Below are 27655 nucleotides of genomic sequence, written 5' to 3'. Positions count from 1 at the left end.
CTATGTTTTAATTACAGAGAAAAAAAATGTTTCTCTTTTTTTTACCTCAAAAATATCAAAAAATAAAAACCTGAACAGTAACAAATAATAAAAATGTTTTTGGTTAATTGTGAGGAGAGATAAAGACTGACAGGATTAACACATGAAATGTTGAGTCACTACTTTGTGGTTTTGGTGAAGCTTCACTGATTGCAGAAGTTGTCGTGGTGTTAGCTGCTTTAGTGTCGTCTTCAGTTGGTGTTGACTCAGTTGTTGCTGTTACATTAGAGAAACATTAGAGAAAAGGCAGTTTAAAGTCTATGACTTTATTTACAGAGAACAACTTGCACTCCAGCAGTTTTTATGCTTTCACTGACATCTCGAAAAATGAATAAATAAATAATTTATCGATCACTTTCTATTTTTAGCATAACAAAGAAAAATCAAAATTGTGACAAATATATCACAAAAATAAAATAGTTAAATGTGAGGAGAGATAAAGACAGGAAGAGAGATTCTAGATTAACACATGAAATGTTGAGTCACTACTTTGTGGTTTTGGTGAAGCTTCACTGATTGTAGAAGTTGTCGTGGTGTTCGCTGCTTTAGTGTCGTCTTCAGTTGGTGTTGACTCAGTTGTTGCTGTTATTGTGTCTTCACCTGAACACATTAACACAACTCAACAAACTAAAGAACTTACAATACGTGAAGAAGAGCACATGTCAGTTTCTTTAAAATGTTCTCACCTGTTTTCTCAACTGAGGGAGAATTTCTGAAAGAAAACTGCTGCAATTTGTTACCATCGGTCACTTCACACTTCAATCAGTTAAACCTCGATGTTTAAATGACATGAGAAGTCCGAAACGTCAGAGAGGCGTAGCAGCCAGACTGTGATGTCCTCAAGTCTGTGTTGTCTTTCTCCACATCTTGACCCTGAAGCAGCCACTTCACTGTGTGTACATTCTATATATGTCGACACAGAGCATCTTAACGTCACCTCATCATCGTCCTCGTGTTCAGTCACTGGAGAAGATGGAGACATTGTGAGAGAAAGAAGAGTAACTTCATCACTATAATCATGATTATTATAATGTTTCAGTTTATTGTTCTGACAAGACAGTTTGAAAACATCATGATGTGAATACTCACTGGTAACAACAGACAGATAAACCACAGTTAGACCTTGTTCTTGTCCTGATCTGAACTGTCTGCAGTCATAACGAGCAACATCTTCATCTGTGACATTCTTTATAACCAGAGAACATTTCTCTGAAACACTCAGTCTGTCTGATTTAGCTTTGACTTCTTCAACAATCTGCCCATCTCTAACCAGAACTACTGATGTTGATGGTCTTCTTGAATCAGTGAAGATCCACTCAGTAGAGTCACAGTTCTCTTGATCATCTATCACATTGTCACAAGGCAAAGTGACTTCATCTCCATCTCTGACATTGACGTCGAAATAAAGTTGTCCTGTTGCTGCTGCTGAGAAGATGAGAGAGAAATAAAAAGAATAAAGAGAAATAAAAACATGACTTTTAATGTGAGTGTGAAGATCATTTTAGATTCAACAACAGTTTACAAATGTGCCTCATCGTTGGTTTCTAAGAGTTCATTAAACTCACTATTCACCTCGATGGAAGACAAACACACTACTCGTCTGTCTTCTTTAAATGAAGGTTAGGTTATAAAATAACATTGATGATGTTAATAAATAAGCTTTTGTAATGTTTCTGTAGTCATATACACATTATATGTATTCTTACCTGTAAACTGAAGCACCAGAATCAGAAGTAAAGAGGTTTTAATCCATCTGAATTCAGACATGGTTCCTCTCCGTCTCTCGTCTCTCTGCTTCTTCTACTCGTCTCTGAACTTGTTTCGTCTTAAAGACGAATGCTGAATCTACTTCCTCTAATTAGTAAAGTGTCACTTCCTCATCCCTCTTTTCTCTCATTCGTCACTTGTTGCTTTCCACTGCTCCACACTTATCACAAGGAAAGAAGAACTAAAGTAAAGACACACAGTTCATGAAATTATACTCATTTAGTGTAATGCAAGCAATGTAATGCAGTGTACAGCATGTCACAAAACGATGACGTTTCACAAAATGGATCCCATGGATTGAGCAGGCCTGTTTCTCTTTGGGTTACAGAGTCTCCAGTCAGCCTACAATGTATCAACCAGCTCAGATTTTAACCACTTGAACCCAAAACGTGTCTCACTGCAACAAGGCAGCAATCAAACCCCGCAGGAGGACAACGGTCAATGGGGACAAGAGCGTGTAGTTTAATTAAAAGGCAGGAAATGGACATGCTGCTGGATTGTGGACGATGAGTATTGGAGCATGTTTTTGGTGAAACATTAAACCTGGATTTTAAATAAATATATAATATGGACCAAATCTTTGCTTTGTAAGGCATAGATAGTCCTCACTTTAGATGAGGTCACACAAAATACTTAAATAATGACGAGTAACTACCTGAATTAATCCAGAATTGCAGTATTAATACGCATTTATAAACAATATATTAACATAGTCCCTAACCATGAGTGCATATCTAAATTATTATATTTATAAATACATGAATAATGTACATCTAAAGTAATTCTTTATCATTTACTTACACTTTATAAATGATGTTATTAATCATCTAACTCCTTAATAATTGCTTGGTTTTTGTGTGCCTGTTTTTTTTTTAACTCACCCTGTCCTTTAAGATCACCTTGTTTTTTTGTTTCAACAGCCTCACCAACACTAAGTGTCTTGACCCAGTGGAGCACTTCCTGTGTTTTGTGACGAAGGACCTGAATGCTTCTTCCACCACCGCCAAATATAACGAGACTGATACACACATCAACTCTGACTAGAATGTGTTTGACTCTGCCGTGTGAACTGTTATGTGATATTCACAAAACACCTGTCAGTACAGCGACATAATGAATTTAAATGACCGTAGAGTAACTCAGCTCATTAGATCCCTGTGCCGAAGACCAATTATTCCTGGACGCAATTAATGTCGATGAAGACCTTCTACTACAGCTGACTTTATGCATCGTGCATCTTAAAGAGACGTGCATGATCCACTTCCTGTCATCAGTGGTGTCATTTCCTCATCATGACTTTCTTCCTTTTTTATATTCTTACTCTTATGTGCACCACTTGCCTCTTACTGACTCCATTATAGTGATTCAAAGATACTGGATTTCCACAGTGTTTACTCATTCAGCTGTTTAATAACTTTGCTTTTAATACACTGATGAAAGGAGACATACATGTTCAAATCATATCACAATAAAAGAAGAAACTTGGAAAATAAAGAAAAACATGATGAGAAAATCAGCAGAATTGCTCAAGTTTGATAAATAATTGCTCATGAATAAACTACAGGCAATACATGTTATTGAAACAACAAAAGCAACTTCCTTACAATAACCTAAGATTAGCACTTCCATCTCTGAGCATGAGAGCAAGTTCATCAAGCTAAATGTGTAATATAATATGCTCATTTATGTTTTAAGCAACCACCCATTCACATGCTGAGATACTACTTCCCCTTTTTACATTGAGACTCCTTCTGTAAAGGAAGCTATTTACGTTAATCCATCCAAAAACCATCAACAGAGAAAAGCAGACATGAGTTTGGTTTGTTTGGTTAGGTGACGGCAGCCTAGAGGTTGCTGGGATCAGCGGAGGAAGCTTTCACGGTCGCGTATGTCACCGTATCATCATCAGCATCATCATCATCATGTTTACTCCGACCCTGACAGGAAACAGCACAACGTAAATAACACAACAGGAAGAGGTGGAGGAACCCACCACAATGACGTACTACCAGTAGTGTATAGTAACGAAGTAGAAATACTTCGTTACTGTACTTAAGTCGTTTTTTTTTATAGCTAGCTAGTACTTTACTTTACTATTTATATTTCTGTTGACTTTTACTTTTACTTCACTACATTTTGCAAAGAAAACTGATACTTTGACTCCGATACATTTCCCCTGAAACCTTCGTTACTCGCTACAAAATAAAATCTATCTTTATAAAAAAAATGAATCATGAGACCAACGTCGGGGACTGTGGTGGAACACAGACTGCAAGCAAGCAGGTTTGGTGAATCAGTGGACCTAGCTTGCAAGTTAAATCTTTGGTTAATCACGTTAATGCACAATTGCAAACAAGCGCTCTCAAAGCCGCGGTTTTTTGATTCCCAGTGATGCCCAGGATGCTCGCTAGCGAGCGACTACATGAGTAGAATTCCACTCTACAATGACTGATTTCATGATGGAAGCAGAAATGGAAGCACCTGCTGCTCCCGCAACAAACGACGGTGGTGACGAAGACCAACACCGTGGCCATATTTGCGAGAAATGTTTTCTTATGTTGGAGTGAAAGATTCTTCGTACCGGATGAAGTGCCTCTTATGCTTACCCGAAGCTACTGCAATATTGGCATTCAAAAACTCCCCATCCAACCACAGGAAACACATTGGGGTAAATTAAGATGAATCCCATGAGCCGCAACGTTAATGTTTAGTTATCATAATTATCATAAACCTGTTCGGATATCTAGCAGTGTTTCAGAGTATATCTTTGGCGGGGGGGGGGGGGATGGGGACAGGTGTCTGATCTTCTAATGTAGCTATACATGGTGTATGTTAGGCTAACGTTCGCTAGCTATCGTAAATCAAATGAGACAATTAGTGTAGTAGACAGATCGCTAGCGAGTTAGTGAGCTGAGGAAGTGTTGACAGTTGTGAGATGTTGTTGATTTGAGTCATCTTAGCTATAATCATTGCAGCACTAGTTGGCTAACATTAGCTAACTTAATGTTAGCTAACGTTAGCTAACTTAACGTTAGCTAGCCACCACACCATAGGATTGACAGGATCCGCGAGAGTGCAGCATTACGTTTTGTAATACTTCAGTATTGATCATGTTTTGATATTTGAGTCATTTGGTGGATGATCAGATGGAGTTATGATGGTAGCAGTCGACCAATTGCAGATTCAGCTGAGCAAAACCTTTGCCTGTTGTGTTCAAATCAGGCCCATAGTTCATAGTAGATGCAAAAGTATACTTATGTACAATATATGATGTTGAACATTGTTGCTCCTGGATGGATCACAGCCAACCCAATTATTTTCAACACAACTCCTTGTCCTTGGTCATGGTGGCCACAGCACTTAAAAGAATAAACTTCATAATTCTCAAAATTCTGACCCTTTGCTTTTTTATTAACAGCGTTTACTTGTACTTTTACTTTCAATACTTAATTACGTTTAATATCAGAAAACTACTTTTGATACTTACGTACAATAAATATCAGATACTTTAAGACTTTTACTCAAGTAGTATTTTAATAGGTGACTTTCACTTTTACTGGAGTCGTTTTCCAGTAAGGTATCTTTACTTTTACTCAAGTATGGCTTTTGGCTACTTTATACACCACTGCGTACTACGACATGCAAAGCAGCATCAATGATGTCACAGAGTAAAACACAACATAAAAAAGATCATAAAAGAATCATCATCATCACACTTTACAGCATATTGGAACACACAAAACAACACAGCGCACAATGTAACACAGTGCAACACAACGTGTGTATCATCAGTGTAACCAATCAGAGAGCTCACCTGGGCTTTACCGTTGGTCTTCTAGGTGAAGCTGACGGAGGCGTGGGAAACACCTTCTTCAGGATCAGCCTGCACAGAGAAGACACAGTCATGGCTGCTCATTAACATAAACACATCATAACAGTAAATAGAAGTTATTTTGGGGGGTGGTTGAATTTGTAACTTCCTGTTTTACCCCACGTTCTCTTCTGGTAAAATCCAGTTGCATCATCTAACTTCCCTTTTTTATCTTTAATGCACACTCTCACACTCTCAAGACTGTAAAGAGTGTCAGATTAAATTATATTTCAGAGGAAAAACACACATTTCCAATACATTCTCATTTCGTCGCACGCTGGCGTTTTGTCAGAACCATGGCGACACTTTGTAATGCACCGGGTAGCCCAGCGCAGTTAGCATCGTTAGGCGGCTCGCTGTTGACATGTTGAGAGCCGTTTGGAGGCAATCAAAATGCTCCCAATCTCGGATCCTGCACTTAAAATAACTGCGTGAACTAAGTAAAACGTAAACAACGTAACATAAGTACAGAAAACACGTCACAAACATCACTAACTAAACCTTGGGGAACAGACTGGAATCAAACACCGGTCTCCTTGTGAAAGTTAAAAGTCCTGTGTGTGTTTGACCATCCACCTCCCCTCCCTTTAACAGAATAAGAGAAGAGACTCCAGCAACATACGGCTGGCTAGTTAGCTCGGTAGCTTGTCCTTCGGAGCGGCGGGGACTGAGGCAGAGGGACCGCCGTTGGCCACCAGCCCGCTGTTTGGCTTATTTTCTGTAACTAGTGTAGCATGAAAGCATGGCGGCATTAGCAAGCTAGCGAACTAGCCAGCTGTCTGCTAGTTAGCTAGCTAGCTAGCTTGTTAATGCAATGCTTTAATGCTAGACTGGTTACAGAAAATGAGCCGAACAAAGTTGTCGCTCATCTGGCGATAGCGATGTGCTTTCCTACGCTTTGACAACAGTGTGTGGGTGGAGCATTAAGTTGTTGAATATTGCTCATTTACTTTGGCTCTCGGTGTTTCGTAACGTTACTAATCCACTGCTCGTTTTAGTCGTTTCTACAAAACCTCACGTCAGTGAGTCGGCGACTCGCTGTACGTTTTTTCAGCAAACTCCTGGAGCATTTTCTCTGAGCGTCTAATAATGATGCGGATGGGTTTACATTGCAGTTACTTAAAAGCCCGGTGCGTCTCATACAGACGCCGAGAGGCAGAAACAAAGCGTTGGTATTTGACGCTCTGTGTAGCGTTGTAGCATGTGATCTCACCGTGTCCTGGCTGGTCTCTGCAGCAGGGTTTAAGGTCAGCCCCTGGACAGAAAGCATTTTACACTTCAGTTAATTCACATGTTGCCAGGTTTCCAAAACAAACAAGACCTGTGCTGTTGTTGTTTTAGAGGCTGCAGTTCATGCTGTTTATGGCTAAATAAGAAAAGCATAAATTAGCTTTGGGCCCCTTTGTAGCTTTTCCTCACTGCTGCTGCAACCACTTTGTTTTAATACAACACAGGATGTACTGTTTATCTGTTCTAAGCTATAAAATCAAAATGTAGGGTGAAGAACATTTTTTTAAACTCACAACATTGCCGTCCGTCCGTGTTGTGTTCCCTGAAAAGACAAAAAAGGTGGTTGAAAAGTTACACAACGAAAATACAGTATTCTCAAGTTTCATCCATTCTCTCACCTTTAGTTCTCTTCCACTTGATGAGAGCCACAGTGATTATCAAGAGTGCTACTAAAACCACAGCCACGATGATGTACCACCAAACTGCAAAAGATAATACAAATGTTTTCGGCATATTGTCTGCAGCTTTCTGTTCTGTTGAAAGCAAAAACTTGAAAATTAAAACGTTTGGTGCAAAAACTGGATCCAATGAAAACACATCTGCAGAGATGTGGTTGAAAGTTCCACAAAAATACATAAAGACACATAAAATGCTGAGTCACTACTTGTAGAAGTTGTCGTGGTGTTAGCTGCTTTAGTGTCGTCGTCAGTTGGCGTTGACTCAGTTGTTGCTGTTATTGTGTCTTCACCTGAACACATTAACACAACTCAACAAACTAAAGAACTTACAATACGTGAAACAAAGTGATCATGAGTGACTTTAATGTTCTCACCTGTTTTCTCACCTGAGGGAGAATTTCTGAAAGAAAACTGCTGCACTTTGTCAAGTCTGGTCACTTCGGTCACTTCACACTTCAATGAATTAAACCTCGATGTGTAAATGAAATGAGAAGTCAGAAACGTCAGAGAGGTGGAGCAGTAAGACTGTGATGTCCTAAAGTCTCTGTTGTTTTTATCAACATCTTGACCCTGAAACAGCCACTTCACTGTGTGTAGACATATTCCTAAATATGCAGACACAGAGCATCTTAACGTCACCTCATCATCTTCCTCGTGTTCAGTCACTGGAGAAGATGGAGACATTGTGAGAGAAAGAAGAGTAACTTCATCACTATAATCATGATTATTATAATGTTTCAGTTTATTGTTCTGACAAGACAGTTTGAAAACATCATGATGTGAATACTCACTGGTAACAACATCAAGATACACTTCAGCTTCTGGACCTTGTTGTCGTCCTGATCTGAACTGTCTGCAGTCATAACGACCAACATCTACATCTTTGACATTCTTTATAACCAGAGAACATTTCTCTGAAACACTCAGTCTGTCTGATTTAGCTTTGGCTTTTTCAACAATCTGCCCATCTCTAACCAGAACTACTACTGGTGGTCTTCTTGAATTACTGAAGAACCACTCAGTAGAGTCACAGTTCTCTTGATCATCTATCTCATTGTTACAAGGCAAAGTGGCTTCATCTCCATCTCTGATAGTGACGGAGAGCGAACGTTGTCCTGTTGCTGCTGCTGAGAAGATGAGAGAGAAATAAAAAGAATAAAGAGAAATAAAAACATGACTTTTAATGTGAGTGTGAAGATCATTTTAGATTCAACAACAGTTTACAAATGTGCCTCATCGTTGGTTTCTAAGAGTTCATTAAACTCACTATTCACCTCGATGGAAAACAAACACACTACTCGTCTGTCTTCTTTAAATGAAGGTTAGGTTATAAAATAACATTAACGATGTTAATAAATAAGCTTTTGTAATGTTTCTGTAGTCATATACACATTATATGTATTCTTACCTGTAATCTGAAGCACCAGAATCAGAAGTAAAGAGGTTTTAATCCATCTGAATTCAGACATGGTTCCTCTCCGTCTCTTGTCTCTCTGCTTCTTCTACTCGTCTCTGAACTTGTTTCGTCTTAAAGAAGAATGTTGAATCTACTTCCTCTGATTAGTAAAGTGTCACTTCCTCCTCCCTCTATTTTATCTTTTCTCAAAGTCAAAGTTGCAACAATTTTAGACCTGTAATTTCCCTTCTGCAGAAAGACAGATGCCACTTCTCGTTTATATTTTTAGAGCGATGTCTCAAATTCACGTCTTAAAAAGTGTGATTTAACGTTGACTCAACTAACTTAACTTCAAATCAAATATAAAGTTACTGTGTCTGTCAGACAGAAATCCCATTAACGGATCCACAATGTGTCAGTTTCAACCAAATCTATTCTGTTTGTGTTGAACTATAAACATGATGTACTCTCAGCTGGTCCGTCGTGTCAACATTTATATTTGTGCTATATTTTGGTTATTGACCAAATACCTGCAAAACCAATTCAGACGTACTTTGTGTTTAGTGCTAATTAGCAAGTGTGAGCATGCTAACACACAAAACTAAGATGGTGAACATGGTAACTATCTGCTTAACTTTAGTATTTTGGCACTATCAAGGTTTCACTATCACGGTTTCATTTATTGTCTTTGGACAACACAGGGTTGCACAACAAAATGCAGTTGTGTAGTCATATTTTGCATTTTTTCAGTCTTCTACAGTTTGTTTCTTTCTTCTGCTTTCTGTCGTCAGTGACAGACAGCAGCAGGGTGAAGAAGCTGTGGCTGGGTGGGTTTTGTCTTTATCCTTTGGGCTCTGCGCAGGCACCTCTTGTCACCAATATCACTGATGCTCAGTAGACCAATATTGTTCTGGGCGGTTTTAATCACCTGCTGTAGAGCCCTTCTGTCCTGACCCGAGCACATCCCATGTCAGTTTGTAATGTTTGCAGTCAGGAAGCTTTTTATTGCTTCTCTGTAAAAGTTAACAAGAACGTAGCACGGGAATATAGCTTTCTTAAGTGAAGTAAACAGAAGGGGGCTCATGTTAGCATGCTGATGTTAGCATTGAGGCCCAGCTCAGATCAACAGTATGCGTATACGTACCGCCTTACGTTGGAGTTATGCAAAGATACACGTAACAACTTACCGTAGAGTGAATGAACAACAACCGTCCTTTGCACACATTCTAAATAATAAGCATAAAACGTTACAAGCGTAAAGTCAACACATTTGGTTTCACACAGGACATGGACAGTGGCCTCCTGGGTGAAAGTCCTGTGCTTGTTTGACCCTTGACTTTCTCGCTTGTTATACTCGTTATTGTACCACGTAAGCGTTACTATACCACATAACTCGCAACAGTGGTTGCTCAATATACTACACTTGCTCTGACCGAATGCAAAAACATCGCCATTCAACGTTTGATGTCAAAAACTATGTTCAAACGTTCAAGTTCATTATTATTAATTATCTAAAAATTCAAGTCGAGTCAAAGAATGTGGGGGATTTGTCAAATCCAGACACTTGAAAGATATACTACTGAATAATAATTCAGATCATTTTTAAAGTAAATATTTCAGAGCTATAAATTCAGTGACAATTCAATATTAAGTGGTGTTTAAATTTCACAAATATTCTCATAAGGTTAAAATCATTATAGTCATCATTTGCTTCCATAGCAGTGGCTGAAGTATCAGATGAACGCCTGCATTCTAGTATCTTTCCAAACTACACGCAGCGAAATGAAAATGTAGTGTCAGGAACGTTGGGTTTATTTAGTGAATTTTCTATATTTTTCTCACCATTAACTTCAATAATGTTCCTCTGGATGGAACGTTTGATAACTATATCTTGTTTTCTGTCATTAAAAAGACAAAAAGTGAGACGTTCCCTTCCTTGTAATAAACACAGAAGCAGCATTTAACAGGGGTAGCCAATATTTTAATATCATTTTTAATTTAGATATGAAAGAAATTCTTCATAAAACACTTTTTTCTCCCACCCACATTGTGGCCATGGAGGCGTGTTGTTATATGTAATCATTTGAAAACACTGTGATAAAACGGGCAGTTTTTGTTCAGTAATACAATTTTCCATTAACATGACGTCACAGAGGTCAAGAAACGAGATCCAGCAGGTGTCTGCTTCCACAGAAACCATGCAAATAAAAACCTGGTACATAATCACAAGATCGACTGTGACAAATTCACCGCATACTGCATCCTTGGTAAACAATATTTGTGCTTTGAAGTATCTTAAAGAAATGAAACGGTAAAGAAGAGGTATGCGTACTGAAGTGTGTGAAAACAAAGCCCCCTTTAAAAGACATAAGACAAACGTGAGAGTACGTCCACATGAAGCCGTTAAAAGCAGTTTACAATATGAAAACAGCTGAATCTCCTCTTCTCCTTCGTTCTCTAAACTGCCATCACAGCGAACAGCCGGTAGAGCTGAGAATATGTAAGTCAAAGTCCTCATTTTATGATTATTATATTGTGGATTTCTCATTATGTCATATTGTTTAAAAAAGGTCAGAAAAGTGTCGCCGCTCACAACGGATCCTTTCGTGACACGGAAATGTCTCGTTCTGTCCCGACGAATAGAAGAAAGAACCCAAACGGATTTAGACGTCTTCATTTCAGAAGCTGGAAGCAGCAAATGACTCAAAACTATTTCGGTCTAAAATAGTTGCAGATAATTCTTCAGGCATTCCACTGATTCTGGTCGTTTTTGGGGGAATCGCCCATTTGGACATTTAAAAGTACTGATCAGAGAGGAAGCTAGAAACAGAAGACACGCTCATCAGCAGCGACTCGGACGGCTTATTCTAAGAATCAAGTGCAGGTTTCTCTTCCGCGCCCACGAAGGAAAAGCTTTGTTTTTTTAATGCGGTATGTATTAAACTCAGCCGGCTTCATGTGGACGTACTCTACATCAGTGCAATAAAGATCAAAGAACTGAAATAGCACTCTGTTTGGATGCTGGTTGCGTGAGACTCTTCTCTTTGTCGTCTTCAGCAGCCTCACAGTCCCTGGTCGGACTCTCGGCTTCTCGGGGAAGGAAAAGAGCAGATGGTAAACATCTGGCGCTTTGATTCGTCCGCTGTCTGAGCCCCTTTGACGGGTAACCAGCCGGCGCCGTGGACGTCCTCTCCTGTGGTCAGAGCCGGCTGATCAAGCTTCGGAGCATCACAACCACGTTTCCTGCCTTTCAGTGCAAATCGGTGAGAAAAGTCTTTCTCGCGTCCACCGAGCGTCGCGCTAAAAAAAGAGCGGCAACAAGTGCCTCAGTTGGCCATTTTTTTTTTTGTTCTTTTTTTTTTTTTTTTTGTGGAAAAACCTCAGTAACAAAACTAGAATCTCTGTTAAAACAAGGAAAAATATACACAAATATATGTTTACAATATATTTTGTACATTAACATGAGCTCTTTAAAAAACACACACACACACACACACACACGGCTGCTTTTTCAAAAGTGTTCACACACAAAGTGGCGTCGTCTCTTTTGTCCCCGAACGTCCTCAAGCGCAGGCAGCATGTTTGATTCACGGTTAATTGTACTACAGTTCATAAAAACTCCCGACATTGTATTGCAGTGTGTTAAAAGGCCAAACTTTACCGTAACGCCTATTTTTCCAATTGTTGTCGTGCAGCGCGGGTCCGGTTGTCAGCTGCGGTCACGACTCCTGTTGGACCTTCAGCAGCGACTTCAGATGGACGCTCATCTGCTCTCGGCTCCGGTCGCTCTGCTGAGGCTCGTCCTCGCCGACCCAGTGGCTCGGCGGTTTAGGCAAGACGCTCGGTGACGGCGGCTCGCTGAACTTGGCTCCGGCGTAGACCTTCTCGCCATCTTTGAGGTATTCGGCCGCAGCTTCGGCGGGCGGCGCGTCCGCGGCCTTGACGTTGTCGGAGGCGCGGAGGGGGGTTTTCGGCTCATGGTGGAGGGGGAGGGGCTTGTTCGGGCCGCTCTTGTCTTTCTTCTTCGCGGAGAGAGCCGCTCCGGGGCTTTGGCCCTGCTTGGGCTTGTGGCTCCGCGTGATCATGCTCTGGGTGATTTGGTCGTGTCGGGGAACGTTGCGAGCAGGTTGGCCGCCCGGCTGCGTGGCTCCTCGCTCCGATCTGCCGCCTTTGGATTTCAGCAGCTAAGAAAACCGAAACAAACTCTCATTAATCCTCACTTGTTGGTCGACCTCAAGTTAAGAACTTTGCATCAAAGACATGCAAACAATTTGTAAACACCTAAACTGTGTAGGAGCTATATAGTTTAGCAGCTTGTTTTTAGGATTATCAGTGAAAGGAGGAGAGAGGACGCTTGCTGTCTGGAAGCTTCAACCTCAGACCTTCACCACACGATCACACCAGATATCCTCCACATTAACCCCCTGTATTCTCCCTTTCACCACACGGGATTATATTAAGAAAAACCTAATTATTACTGAATTATGAATTTAAAAGTCGATTAAATGACTCAGAAAATGTAATTATAAAAGCCTTAACTGAGCCCAACACAAAGTGATAAAATGGAAACATTGGAACAGATGTCTGTATGCTTTTTAATTGCAATGATTACACCGGTGTCTTGGTGTCCTCGTATTGTATTGCATTTTATATATTCTTGTTGTATTTGTGTTTGTTGCTATATGGACTCATGAGTCTGAAATAAAAGTTCAATAATAACTACCACACATGTATCATAGAGGGAAAGTCAGAACACAACTGTTAAATCAACACTTTTAAGTAAAAAAACAAAGACCAAAAAAAATGGATTTCTACATCATAGAACATATTTTTGAGTGTTATGAACCCGGCACTGTTCACATGACTTTCCTCTCCCTTTTGCATTTGACAGACAAGCCTGCAGCCTGCTGCCTGTAGCCTGCAGCCTGCAGCCCGCAGCCCGGGGCTTCAATACCCGCGTAGCTGCCAGCAGAAAGAGGAAGAGGCTCGTTCACCACACTTTCGATTCTTGCACAAGGATTAGTAACTGCGTCATGTCCAACTGCCTCTGCTATAGAGGAGCCTATCACGATTAAAGCCACTTTATTACTGGACATCAACATTTGAATTTTTTTGGTAGAGTTATGCGGCTTAATAAGCACATAACTTGTAAAAAGAAGATGATTCTAGGAATGTAAATAGGATTACAACTGGCTTCAACACGTGATTATTTGTAGGACAGTAGAGTAATCATTTGGTCTACAACACTTCGGGAAATAGTTAAAGAAGTAGTGGAGGTTTAATTTGACAGAGACCAAGTTCCGGTCTTCTAATGTCTTGTTGTTGTTTTACTAGTTCCAAACTCACATATTTAATGTAGCATCATAACAGCCTAATGTTACACAAACCAGATTAACCAAACCAAAATAATTCACTTTTGTTTTCCACGTTTGCTTAAATATGACTTACACCTAAAACCGATGCAGGTGTAAACAATATTTTTGGGATTATATACCTCACAAGACAAAAACAAAAACCTAAACTGTAGTAAAGGCAACAACAACAACAACAACAACAACAACAACAACACAAGAGGAAGTGAACGTTACCTCTTTTTTAGCTCCCTGTTTGAGATTAAGGAGGCTGAGCTCGGTACCGGACTGAGCTGCGGGCTTGTTAGCAGACAGAGCTGCCAGAGTGTTGTTGTTGTTGTGGTCGGACAGCCGGATGTGCAGCTTCCGGCCTCCTCTCTTCTTCTTCGTCGTCTTGTTGCACGCGTTCACCCCATCGCCGCTGTGAGAGATCATCGATATCGGGTTGTTGTTTTCGACGTTAGCTTCATCGCCGTGAGCCCGAGATCCGGCCAACATTTCTTCGCGCTGGCGAAAACATAAAACGCTATAAACATAAACACGCTGTGAAAGCTATCGGTTAGCTTTATTAGCTTAGCTGCGCTGCTTCTTCTTCGCGGGCGGATTTAAACACGTTCTTACTTAAAGAATACTAATGTTATACTGTGGTCTTAGAAGTTCCTGATGGTCAATTTATGGAATATTAAATTATTTCAAATATTTGTGTCTTGCTAAAAACTATGGACGTTCTTTAATCTCGAGATGGCGTCGGTGTCAACGAGTTTTTAAGCGGAAGTAGCTTGTTAGCACAGACGTTAAACTAGCGTGATCATAACATACAACGTCCGGTGATGTTTCTTTCAGAATAAAACGTTCTATTGCCAAATACAGACAAGATAAGATAAAATAAGATATTCCTTTATTAGTAGTATGTACACATACACAGTATAGTGCAAACAAGAGACATAGTAAAAACAAGATCAAAACAAGTATTATAAATAAGTAATAAACAGTAAAGAATATTAACTAAGTAAAAAAGTAAAACTCCACAATAACTTAAATGTAACTAAAAATATTATGTAGACAGATATATTTTTTTTATTGCACGGTGTATTTATACAACGCAGACTTTTAGTGTTGTGTTTTTAGTGTTAGATGATTGTGGGATATGTAGCTACTTGAGATTCAAGAAAATATGTTTAAACACAGGACATTGTTTAATCATAGTGTCTGTGCGATAGATATTAAAACATGAATAAATGCATTTATCGGTCCTGTTTTAGAGCAATAAACTTGCCATCAAGTACAACTTTTCAAAGATCCACTGCGTGTTTTACATTTGTAAATGTAAAAAATACCTTGCCACAAGTAAAAGTATAAAAAGTTAAGTATGACCAGCATACCAGGGAATACCGTTTTTTTTACACAGTCAAATGTATATGTATTAACTGTAATATTGGAGAATAAATATTGGAATCAGCAAATAAAATACTTACTTTTTAAGTTTTGAATTGTGGAAAACTTCTTTCAGGTTGCTAAATCTCACACAGAATATCCGCCCTCAGTGGCAACGGTTTGTCAGTGTTATTTCATAATATACTATAAAATAGATAATTTAATACTAATAGGTGCACAAGCAACATCTCAATGCTGTTGTACTGGGATGTAATTGGATCTGTGACAATGTATCATGTTTCATTTGCTGATTAAATATGTTTTATGTAAATCTGAATTTGCTAAATTGTCAGATTAATGCAATGGAGTAAAAGGTATAACAGTGTCGTGGATGCATAAAGTACAAGTACTTTGAATTTGTGATCAACTGCTATACTTTCCATCACTGGTTACTGCAGTATTTTCACACAGTAAATTGTCACTTTGTATACCTTTATTTTGAAGACAAGCTCCCTACTTCCGATAGTATTCTATTTACGTAAACGAGTCTCCACTTCCGGGGATCTGTTTCCGGTAAGGGGCGTTTCTGAATTCATCCTGTCAGTGACGTCTTACCTTTTTATTTATCAAACGAAAACACAAAACATTTGTTGGTTCCAGCTTCTTCCTTGAAGAGAATTGCTGCTTTTCTTTGTTAAAATTGTTAGTTTTGGATTGTTGGTTGAACAAAACAAGCAATTTGAAGACTTTCAGTCTCTGGGAAATTAGCACTTTAGACTATTTTAATTGGTTACTAATGAAATAAAAGAATCCACAGCTGAATCAATAATGAAAATATCTTTTTTCCATGTGTATGACATTTTCTATTTTACTAAACCTAACATTGCCTTATTATGACTTGTGGATATTGTTGCTTATTTGTAATAACATGAACAAAGACACTGAACACAGGTTTGGTATCACATACTTTTACTGTAGAAAATGTGATGCACTGTTGAAACTCACCTTCATAACATTCAGGAAAAAGCACGTCTCTGTGCGTACGGCTACGTCTACACCTCATCGCTCGTTTAGAAGCAGGAAGAACCCGTTTGACAAACACTGACAGTACATTGGTGGGCCGGTACGTTTCGCACAGTACATCTTGTAAGTGCACAAAAGTCTGATAAACTATATTAATCATGAGTGACACTGGCGCTTTTATCCACAATCATTTGGCAAAGAGAACCAAGAAACTTAAAGGCAGATTTGAAACTCACATGGGAGGACATGTCAAAGGATTGTATCAGTACAAAAAATAGATTTATAAACAATATACAAATACAACAGAACATCTAAATATCCATCCCTGTGATCGCGGTACATATCACGTGTCACCATGGCCGTAGAAGGCAAATCAAAGAGACACGGAGGGTCCTGGAGGTGTTGGAGGCGGCTCAGGGCTCAGGGCTCAGGGCTGGGCCTCCGCTTCAGCAGGCTCGTCGTAGATGTAGCTGCCCACGCCTCCAGTGTTCACACCTGAGAGAGGACCAGAGAGCAGACATAAAGGGTCACTTCACCCAAATATCGACCGTCTTTCATTTCAGGAGAGTTTTTGCTGTTAATGAATAATAATAATCACAAGATAACATACAGCTAACTAACTTTTTAGCCACATTTTAGAGTGTCTATTTGCACCCAGGTGATAACAGCTACACGGCAGCTATTCGGCTATTTTGGTTAAATTTAGGAAAAATATACAAAGGCTACATATAGACGTGAGTATCTAATCTGCACCTGGTTTCGGTGCAGATGGTGTTTTTGGTTTCTGACTCCTGGGTGCTCATAGCATCTGCCTTGTGCCTGTGTGTCTGTGTTTGCGAGCCGAAGCCAACTAAAGCCCACGAGTGACGTCTTATGATGTGGAAACAATGAAACGCTGATGTTCAGACGTTGTCCTCGTCCGTGTTTGGCCGCTGAGAGAGAGACGGAGCCTGGCAGCGTGTGTCCCGGGCCAACAAGGACATTAAAGTGAGTGCACAGATTACGCAATCCGCTTATATTCATTCTTGAGCCACGGTTTTATGGAGTGAAAAGCGGCAAATTAAAAGTCTTAATGGAAACAAAAAGTGAACCAGGGTCGACTATGGAATCAACTAAAGTGGAGCACTAATGTCATTATGATAGTTTCCTCCTCTCCTTCATGTTACTGAGCTTCATTCTGACACTTTTAAGGCCCCAAAAAAATAACATTTCTTTTTACAATCAACACTTGAAATGATGAAGGAAGGCACTTGCAAATGACAAGTTAGTACAAGATGTGAAACACACTTTGCTGTTTCATTTTCACCTCTTCACTTTCTTTATTTCACTATTTTTATTTTTACAAAATGTACCAAAACACTGGCAACAGGAAGATCTTATTATAATGAGAATAAATATGAATTTAAATCAGACCCTCTGAACTCAGAATAGATCTGGTTTGAATTGACATCAAACACTGTTACTGAGCTTATTGAGGAGATATTTAGCTCATTTATTTGGCTCGACTGCCTCTGATAGATGCTCGTAGATCTAAAATGGCCTTCTGCAGACTGTTGTTTGGGGACATGGAGGTATTTTTTGGACGGTCTCTCTCAGCCCCCCCCCCCCCCAGCCGCTCTCAACGTGTTTCTGACTTCATACCTTTGGGCCCAAACAGCACAGCGTAGCACGGCTTGTGGCAGTAGGGCTGTCCGTCGTGCTGCAAACGGGAAACAAAAAGGAAAATCCCTCTTTAAATTCCTCACTCTGTACTAAAAACATCCTAAATATTAAAGAACGTCGTGCTTGTGTCTCTCTCACCTCTGCGTGGCTGCCGGCAGACAGAGTCTTACTGCATCTCTCGCAGCGCAGACACGGCCGGTGCCAGTTCTTCCCCAGAGACGACACCTTCTCAGCTGCACACACACACACACACACACACACACACACACACACACACACACCATGGAGATTGTCACCATAGAAACCGGCCACTTTAGTCAGTTAAGACACATTCCAGCACCGTGAGATACAAAGACACCAATCTGCTTACCGAAATACACCGTCTTGTTGCACCTGGGGCAGATGTTGGGTCCTCCGGAGAACGAGGAGAAGCTTGCAGCTGATAAAGACACATAGAATAATGTAATGTATTATTCCTTTTTACCAACACGTTGAATGGAGCATCTGTAGCTACATCAGCACGATGCAGGTTTCTTTTTCTCAGCTTTCACTCACAGTTGGTATATTTTGTTTTTATTCTCTAAAATCTGCTACAGAGACTTGAACCAAACATCTTAATCCCCCCAGAGAGCCTTCTCTAGCACACTCTCCCAAACGTTGGCAGTGTTTCTATTTCTGCTGCACATATCTCTCACCCTTCACCGGCCCCCGTGGTGGGGGGGCTTTTTTCTGCTCCTCTGGCTTGCCGTCTGTTTCCATAGAAATGGCAGCAGGGGCTTCGTTGACGGGGGCCTCGTACACGTAGGAGCCGGCTCCGCCGATGTTCACGCCTGCGGGCGGGCGCAGGCAAAGAAAAGGGTTGCGTTCACAAAATGACCAACACAGAGGTGCTGCAAATGTTGTCTTTTTTGTAAACTGAAAAGAAGAAGAAGAAGAAGCTGCACCTTTTGGCCCGAAGAGGGCGGCGTAGCAGGGCTTGTGGCAGTAAGGCGTCCCGTCGTGCTGCAAAGCACAAGAGGAGAGAAAGTAAGGAGACACGCCCGCCTCCAGTTTCTCACCGTTCTGACCCAGAGTGGAGAAGTTTAGCTTGTCAACTTTTTTTTGTTTTTAGTCTGTTTGGATTCACGTAATGCCAAATAATAAATGAACCGGGACTTATTCACAGATGTTTACGAGACATGTCTGCTCTGTTATTTTCTCTGTTCGACAGGAATTCATAACGCACGACAGAACTAAATATGAGTCTGTTCACTCTCATTTCATTTCTTTGTTCTCTGTGGAAGCCTGTTCCCCGGGAGGTGACGCACCATGCTCCTTTTGATAACTATGTGTTGTTTAAAGCAAATAGAGACTACTGTGTCTTTTCCTCAGCTTGACTCTCCGTGTTTCACCCTTTTCAGACATAACATGTGTTGCTGTTATTGCTGGCTTTATCTGAACGTGTCTGCAGTGGCACCTGCAGGATTCTATTCCATAGCAAACACAAGAACCGGCCGCCCGCTTTAAATACAAACAGTGTGTAAGGGTTAAGGCTACAGCGCCGTATAGGTTCCTACCTCGGGGTCTGAAAAGTGAAGCCAAAGCTTCATGTGTTAAAGCTGCATTCTATCTAATGTCCACCGGGGGGCGACTCCTCTGGTTGTATAGAAGTCTATGAGAAAATGACTCTACTTCTCTCTTGATTTATTACCTCAGTAAACATTGTAAACATGAGTTTATGGTCTCAATCTCTAGTTTCAAGTCTTCTTCAATACAGCATGATGTTCATTTAGTAAATGATGGTCCATTTAGAGTCACACAGACCATAAAGCAGGGGATGCTTTAGGGCGGGGCTACACAGTGATTGACAGGTCGCTACAGCGGTGTTGTCCGGTCTGGGAGTTGTCTGTGTTTTGCTCTCACAACTTTAACCCTTTCAGAGGGTTTTCTGGTCACAGAAAATGGTTTGGTTGTATTAAAAAACTCTAGGCTTCAAAACGTCAATTCACAAACCAAGGCGTGACAGCGGTGACTACTTCTACTTCTTACAAACACTACTTCCTCATTAAAAGCTTATTTTAGGACCAAGAAAGCCACAGAAACTATCACAGTTGTAAATAACAGGCTGCTAAGTTATTAAGCTCGGCGCTTGTGTCGGTGCTGAACTGAGCGTCACACCTCGGACCACAAACGGACCGAAGGTATTCCTGAACAGTCAGAATCAGAGCTGATTTCAAATGACGATACTTTTCATGTGGACAAACATGCACCAAAGAAAGAAATGCTCCAAAGATGAAGAACCTGTTGGTGTGGCAGACACTTTTGCTTCTGACCACAGAGAACAACCTCAACAGGAACCACTTCCCGCGTGGTTAGAAAGTTACTCGAGCGACTGTTGAAGTTTGACCGCAAGGAAACCTCAAACTTCCTGCTGATGTTATCTTCTCTTCATTCAAACCAGTTCTCCATCTGCTGTGGGTTTTAGTGTACACTCATAACAAGTGTGTCTGAAACCGCTGCAGCCTGTGACTGCAAAACAGTTTTACTGTGAAGAAGAATAATCACAAGACTCATGCAGACGGTTGTAAACTATGAATCACTGCTTCTACACCTCTCTGTCTGTCCTGATCAGTCAAACGCTGAGAGTTACATTATAAAGTGAATTAAAACACTAAAACCGTCAACGGAAGAGAAATGTTTGATTTCTCTGAGGTCAAAATGTCCATCTTGTGCCACTAAATATGAATGATAACACATACATGTGGGAGTAGAACTCCTCTTACCTCAGCGTGGCCTCCGGCGTTCAACGTCTTGTTGCAGCGCTCACATTTCAGACAGAACTTGTGCCAGTCTTTCCCCAAAGACGACACCTTCTCCGCTGCAGAAGAAGAAGAAGAAGACACACAAATGAGGGCTTTATATCAACCTGTGTGGTAAAACTACTGAGTTACGCGGTCCTGTGTGTGGTGTTTATGGGACATGGAGTCCTTCAAAACCAGAACAAAGATCCAGCTATGATGAAAGGACCAGACTACTCCAGTCCTGGGAAACCAGATGATAATAAGACGGAGGAGAGAATACATTCACCCAAGACAAAAAAAAAGGAAGATCCAATCATCCAAGTCACATCCTGAGGGCTCAGAGAGGCATAAACAGAAATGTTCCAGAAAACACAATCAAATCAGAGTGAAGATTATGAACATCTTGCCCAAAAATATCAAACAGAAAAGGGGAAAACGGTCTTTCCTGTTATGTTTGATGAGATTCAGGTTACAAATATCAAAGCACATGTAGAGGTTTGAGGGGAATCATACAATGCTCGATTTGTGACTTTTTCTTTACACACAAATACGCCTTCGATTCAGAAACATAACAGTAACATCTCCAGAGGAACCGACATGCACTGCTGTTCACAACGTGTACAGTCCAACAGCTAATCCTCAGTCTGGATACGAGGCGTAACCAGAGACGTGTCTCCCTCCCTCCTTTAGTTCTTTACTTTTCCCCCTTTTTACATCATTTTGTTGTAAAAATGATCACAAAACATCTTGATTGATTCTGACAACTTTGAATCTCAAAATCCCAGAAATAGACCAAGTTTCTGGCTTGAAAAAAACTATAAAATGCACATCTATTAATTTTTTTTTTCTTTAAAAAGCAACCATGAAAGGTCCTTGAGCATACAGTGGACAGACACACACACACTCACAAGAACCAACTCATGAGCTCCACAGTTTACGCCTGCAGAGATAAAAGTATAATCTGAATTATAGCGGAGCGGTTTGTTCCATGAGACCACAGTCGAAGTGATAAAGACACTTGACAGGCTGTTGAGTTCACATCAACCTAAAGCACATTCTCTCCTCTGCGTTTAGAGAGCGACGCCGAGAGATTCACATCTTGTTGTCTGGGTCACAGTAACTAAGATATAACTATCACAGCTCCTGTACATTCCTTCATCATATCACTGACCATGACCATCACAGGACCATGAAACCTCCCCAGTTTATTACTGACATTAAGACAATTGTTCAGTTTTCTGAAATGTTTTGTTTTGTTGTTCAATTTTAAATGAATTCCAAGAACAGAAATGTAAACATTGGATAAAGTCAGGTTCAAAATTCTTGTTTCATTTGTATTGACATGTTGGAGTCAGAGGTTTTTACAGACGGAGATCTCTTTGTGTCACTCCATGAATCAGAAAACACTCTCAACAGTCATAATCTATCTCTCCATGTTTTTATTCATGTCGTATAAATGAGTCTGTGAATGCTGTGAACAAACCCCTCTGTGTTAACCTTCAGAGCACAGAGAGCAGATTAAAGTTGATCATTTTTGGAAATGATCACACGAAGTCGCTTCACTGATAACAAACCAGTTCTAGACCAATTCTGCATGAAGAGTACTTTTATCGTTGGATGCTTTGATGCCGATACTTAGGTAAGACTTTGAATGCATGAGTTTGATGCTGATACGTTTGGACTTTTAGAAAGGACAGCAGGACGGATGGAGGGAGGTAGAGAGAGAGAGAGAGAGAGAGAGAGAGAGAGAGACTCCCAGAATATCCCAGCAGAGACCCCGAGGTCCTGATAGAGCGAGACACTTCCTGTTCAGACTCACTGGCCAGCCTGTCACTGATATGTGACAGTAAGTCACATCGACACACAGCGAGCACATTGCATCGATGGTGGAGGACGTGTGTGTGTGTGTGTGTGTGTGTGTGTGTGTGTGTGTGTGTAGCCGTTGCGAGGCAACAGAAACACTCCAATCTCATATTATTAAGATTAAAGTTGCTTAATTGAGTTTTAATTTATCTCATTTTTTTCCTTTTCCGGCCCCGTTTCGCTTGTTTTCTTGTCATTTATCTTTTGTTTTTGTTTTTTCTATATCAATTTGTTGCATTTTTGTTGTATTTTACACAAAAACATGATTGATCCTGACACCTTTGAAGCTCAAAATCCATAAATAGACCAAATGTCAGAGCTTAAAAATGTATAAAATGCATCTCCACCACAACATATTCCCTGTGCAGCAACACAACAACGACTCTCACTGCCGGAGGAAACATATTTCTGCGAGTAGGAAAGAGAACAGCGCGTCTGGTTGAAGCTGCAGGGCGTGGTTTTCACTTCTCCAGAGACATGAAGAGGAAAGAACAAAAAGAAAATCGATCCATGTGACGCACGAGCGATCGATCAATTATTTACAACGCCATGTGGTGCGTAGCTTCAACATGAGCAGAAGCTGATATATGGGCTCTAAAGTCACTCCTGAGTGAGATGATATTACTGTCTGGGGACCAAAAAGGTGATTTAAAAGGTGGACTTACACGTAAAGATGGTAATATGTCACAAGCTGATCAGATAACACCGTTTAGATCTGATGGCCATAAACAAACAGGACGGTTAATGTCTCTTATTATAACCAATTATAGCCCAGTCTGCACTGTGTCCCAGCAGAGCGGCCAGTTTGAGTCTGGGACTCACCAGCTGAGGCATTTTTGAGAGGAACTGTCAAAATTGGTTTCACATCAAAACTGGTTAAAAGCTAAATAAACCCGAGGCAGCGCAGACTGCAGATAATTACAATAAGAGGGTCACTGGATCAGGATGATTGGTCCCTGCTGGGAATTCATTGTATCACTGTTAGTGGAGTAAAAGTATCAATACCACCGTGTAAAAATACTCTTTGACAAGTAAAAGTACTGCATTCAAAATCCAAGTATTAATAATGTATATTATTGGATTATAATTATTGATGCATTCATGTGCTCATCATTTTGATGTTACAGCTGGTGGGACTTTACTGCTGGGTAGCGTAACTTATAATAACACATCATAAGTAATAAGTTGATTAATTAATAATAATAAATAACTGTGAAACAAACGTAGCGGAGCAAAAAGTACAGCAGCCCAAAAATCAAGTGGACTAGAAAATATCTTAAAATGGAAATCAGTACAATTACCTCAACATTATACTTAAGTACACTTGAGTAAATACTTGTATCGGAGGGTAAAGGCGTGCCGGGTTATGGTTTTACTGTAGACTTCCTGCAGGAATCCTAAAACCTATAAGTGAGTCAACATTTTACACGTTGTGCTTCCTCGTCACAAAGTCAAAGTGTTTTTGGTTAGATGTCTGGAATAAGATCTGTCGTTCACGCGACCTTAAGATATTTTAACGTCCACGATTCAAAGCAACGTTTACAGCCTGACGTCAGCGTTTTACTTCAGCTGATGGCATTCATGCTTCAAGAAGCATAAAAGTTTATTTGTGACGATTATCTCGCTGAACTAAACGTTTAAGTTCAATAAATACAAATCTATTTACTATGACGTAATGTCTAAACAGTCGCTACGTAGTAAATACACACACGAGCTTTTATCCAAATCGCACCACTGCCACACGATGATAACATTAACATTTGAGACACTGAGATCTGAAATACATTTATGTAATATTAGAAATCGATTGCGCTAATGGGAGGAACATGACTTTAACTTTTCACGCTTCAGTGTGTAACATAGGTGTGTTTCCACCATATTAATGTGCTCCACACCACAAAGCCCCACCTGTGATGGAAGAGTCTGCACATATTGCTTCTACATGTTGATTTATAAGATATGCATTAAGTCACAGGAGATATTCATTTAATACAATATTCATTGATACTTCTTTAAAAATTCTTAGACGTGATTATGTTATATTTATAAAATAATACAATCAAATATATATTTTGTTGTCAGTGGGTGCAGGTCGCCTCGGATCATCTGTAGCTGCATGGTTTACAATAAATCTCCCTAAAACCAAATGTTATGCATGAAATAAATACGCAGATTTAAAGAACGGAGGAAGGTAACACTCCCACCAGCAGGCAGAGCCTTCGCCTCTCGGCACAACCTCGACGTCGAGCAGTGACACAGAAAACATGCACTCACCGAAATACACCGTCTTGTCGCATTTTGGACATTTTGACGCCATGTTCCGTGTGAACAAAGAGAACGAGTCGTTTTCTGTCGGTGCACCGGCGCCCTGTCTGTCTCTGTCTCTGTCTCTGTCTCTGTCTGTGTCCCTGTCTGTCTCCTCAGAGGGTGGTTATGGTGGTGGTGATGGCAGAGTACCGACGCTCACATCCTCCCTTTGGCTCGTCCGCCTCATTTGCATAAACCCCGCCCACAGGATGACATCATGCCTTTCTCACGTAAAGTAGATATAAATTATCTGCATTTATTTTGGCATTGCTCTATTGAAGATTTTCTGGCAAAACCAATTATTATTATTATTATTATTATTATTATTACGGACTAATTAAATATCCATGAATACACATTCACAGGTAATCAACTTTGCTTTATTGCCTTTAGCATACAAACAATACATTCCTTCCAGAAACACAAATTAAAACACGAACAGCTTGTGCTGTGTGAAGGATTTCGCATTCAACTTAAACTTTAGAGTTCCAAACAGATGTTTAGTGGTTTGTTCCCTTTTGTGCATGTGATGTGCTTGTAAGTTGTCTTCAGAGACAGAAATCAGGGCCCGTCTCTTGAGGTAGATTTGAAAATGTAAGAAGTCTTTATATGAGAATTAAGGGTAGAAAGTAGACATACAATATAAAAGGAAAACATATACCTGTTCATATCAATATTAACTTTATAATACAAATGCAAAACATAATGTTAAATACAAGGTAAAAAAAAGTATTAAATATCACCTTGAAAATTACTTACAAGAAGACAATTAGTTTTCATCTTGTGTTTAAATATGCAAGTGAGACAAAGTCTAAAAGTAAATCTCCAGACGTAAGTCGACAAAGTATTCTGGATGTTTTCTTTCTACTGGTCTGAAAAAAAGACATTAAAATACTGCTTACATGTTAATTGCATAATAATTTATTAATATGAAATGTGTATGAGAATAAAGGCATTTTACAGAATTACATGTTGCAAGTGGTGTTTGAGGCCTCATAATGAATGTTAGTCAAATACTCACTTTCCTTTTTACTGTCCCCAAAAAACTTTAATGAAAAGGAAAAATCTTGTCCATATAGATTAGAATGAAATTGACCAACAAAACATCCAAGAATTGACTTTTATGAGGTCATTTATCCTAATGTGGACTTCCTGGATTACAGACGGCCCACTTGAGGGAAGCTATCTCTGCAGATGTGCGTCGTCCGTCGCAGGTGTCTCTATTTCTGTAAATGTGATTAATCCTAAATCGTAGCGATGTTTGCTGCCGTGCATTCATCCGAGTCATCAGCTCTTGTTTGTGTCCTCCGTGTGGTTGTTAGGTTACGCTGCCGGACAGCACAGCTCTCCACAGGGAATGTTAAGTGATGCTCCGCAGCTCCCAGGAGAGCTGCTCTGCACATTCTCGGCACCGAGATACAAGAAGGCCTTTTGTGTGGAGTTAAGAAAAAAGAATACATTACAGTTGAAATATTGTTTTTTCTTTTCTTTCTGAGGGCAAAAAAGAAACAGAAATTGCAATTTTGTCTCAGTATACCTCCAGTTTTTGGACCAAATGAGCAAAGAAATGCTACATATCACTATATTTGCCCTTTAAATATTAAACTCAACTAAACATTGTTTTTTTCCCAACAAGCCCTTAATTTGTTTGCACGTCAATGTGATTTTTTCAAACTGTTGTTTTTGTCATGAATACTTTCACACGCGCGGCGAAAAAGCAGCAACATTTCTTTCAAACATAGCAAATGCCACGATCCACTCCTTCCATTTTTACCTTTCACAATAAAAGCCCATGACATATAATATTCGCAGGCGAGTATTTTGCATTTTCGTCATTCATCTCTCCTACTTAGTACAAATTCCTCCTACTAATGAACATTTATATTCCACAAATACTCCTGTGTACATACGTAAGAGAGTGTGTTCGGCTGTCAGACGGACTCAAGTTTCTGCAGAACTCAAACAGAATTCAGAACAACAGGTGTTTCAGTTTAACAAGTGACCGTGTCAACTGGTGACTTTCAACCGAATGCGTCCGTGGGTTGCTCGTGGTAATGGCTTCCACTGGACTGTTTGAAGCGCAAAATTTCAAAAGTCAAACCTCTGAGTCCGTCTGTCATGATGTGGGACATTCTGTACACAAACACAAATAACAGAGTTCTATCAGTGACTCGTATGCTCGTAATTTCTCGCTAGGTTTTAAATCTGGCAACTAAATCTTCTAGGAAAGTCACACAGATCTGGAAAGTCAATTGTTGAGGTCGCTTTCGCCATCTTTGGCTTTTAAATCTTGACAAGCTACCACGCCCCCGCCTTCGTTCCGTTGCCAAACATACGGCGTCATTGTTTGCACGCCGTAAAAGGGTCTATTCCCTCCAAGTTCACCCACAAAAAAAAATAAAAACAAGATGGACGGTACAAACTTGAGAACAAGAGTCAGAGATGCGGGTGTTGAGCAGTGGATTTGTGCCAGTAAGACTTGGCTTTCTTTTACGTCTCCTAGTCCGACGAGTGCGCGCTGTATTTTTAAACAC

At 40.2% G+C, this 27655-nt stretch overlaps 3 protein-coding genes across 3 annotated transcripts; all 3 read right to left on the bottom strand.

Moving 5' to 3' along the window:
* Positions 1-3204: 3204 nt before the first annotated feature.
* On the bottom strand, positions 3205-8846 carry LOC306711517 (uncharacterized protein). Its single transcript, XM_079180491.1, has 9 exons — positions 8774-8846; positions 8157-8492; positions 7740-8030; positions 7572-7655; positions 7306-7389; positions 7201-7229; positions 6891-6932; positions 5621-5689; positions 3205-3743 (listed from the first exon to the last, which is right to left on the bottom strand). Exons 1-8 carry the CDS (start codon positions 8832-8834, stop codon positions 5642-5644), a joined length of 975 nt encoding a protein of 324 aa, XP_079036617.1. The 5' UTR covers positions 8835-8846; the 3' UTR covers positions 3205-3743; positions 5621-5641.
* A 1885-nt stretch (positions 8847-10731) lies between these two features.
* On the bottom strand, positions 10732-14886 carry pnrc1 (proline-rich nuclear receptor coactivator 1). Its single transcript, XM_079180700.1, has 2 exons — positions 14350-14886; positions 10732-12945 (listed from the first exon to the last, which is right to left on the bottom strand). The coding sequence occupies exons 1-2, from the start codon at positions 14608-14610 to the stop codon at positions 12481-12483; spliced, it is 726 nt and encodes a 241-aa protein (XP_079036826.1). The 5' UTR covers positions 14611-14886; the 3' UTR covers positions 10732-12480.
* Positions 14887-16449: 1563 nt separating this feature from the next.
* Positions 16450-25189, bottom strand: LOC306711612 (cysteine-rich protein 2-like). Its single transcript, XM_079180623.1, has 8 exons — positions 25089-25189; positions 20934-21028; positions 19116-19173; positions 18867-19001; positions 18542-18610; positions 18310-18404; positions 18151-18208; positions 16450-17004 (listed from the first exon to the last, which is right to left on the bottom strand). The coding sequence occupies exons 1-8, from the start codon at positions 25129-25131 to the stop codon at positions 16937-16939; spliced, it is 621 nt and encodes a 206-aa protein (XP_079036749.1). The 5' UTR covers positions 25132-25189; the 3' UTR covers positions 16450-16936.
* Between the last annotated feature and the right edge of the window lie 2466 nt (positions 25190-27655).

This window comes from Pholis gunnellus (assembly GCF_910591455.1).
Source record: "Pholis gunnellus genome assembly, chromosome: 19".
Lineage (NCBI taxonomy): Eukaryota > Metazoa > Chordata > Actinopteri > Perciformes > Pholidae > Pholis > Pholis gunnellus.
This window is presented reverse-complemented; position numbering and strand designations above follow the sequence as displayed.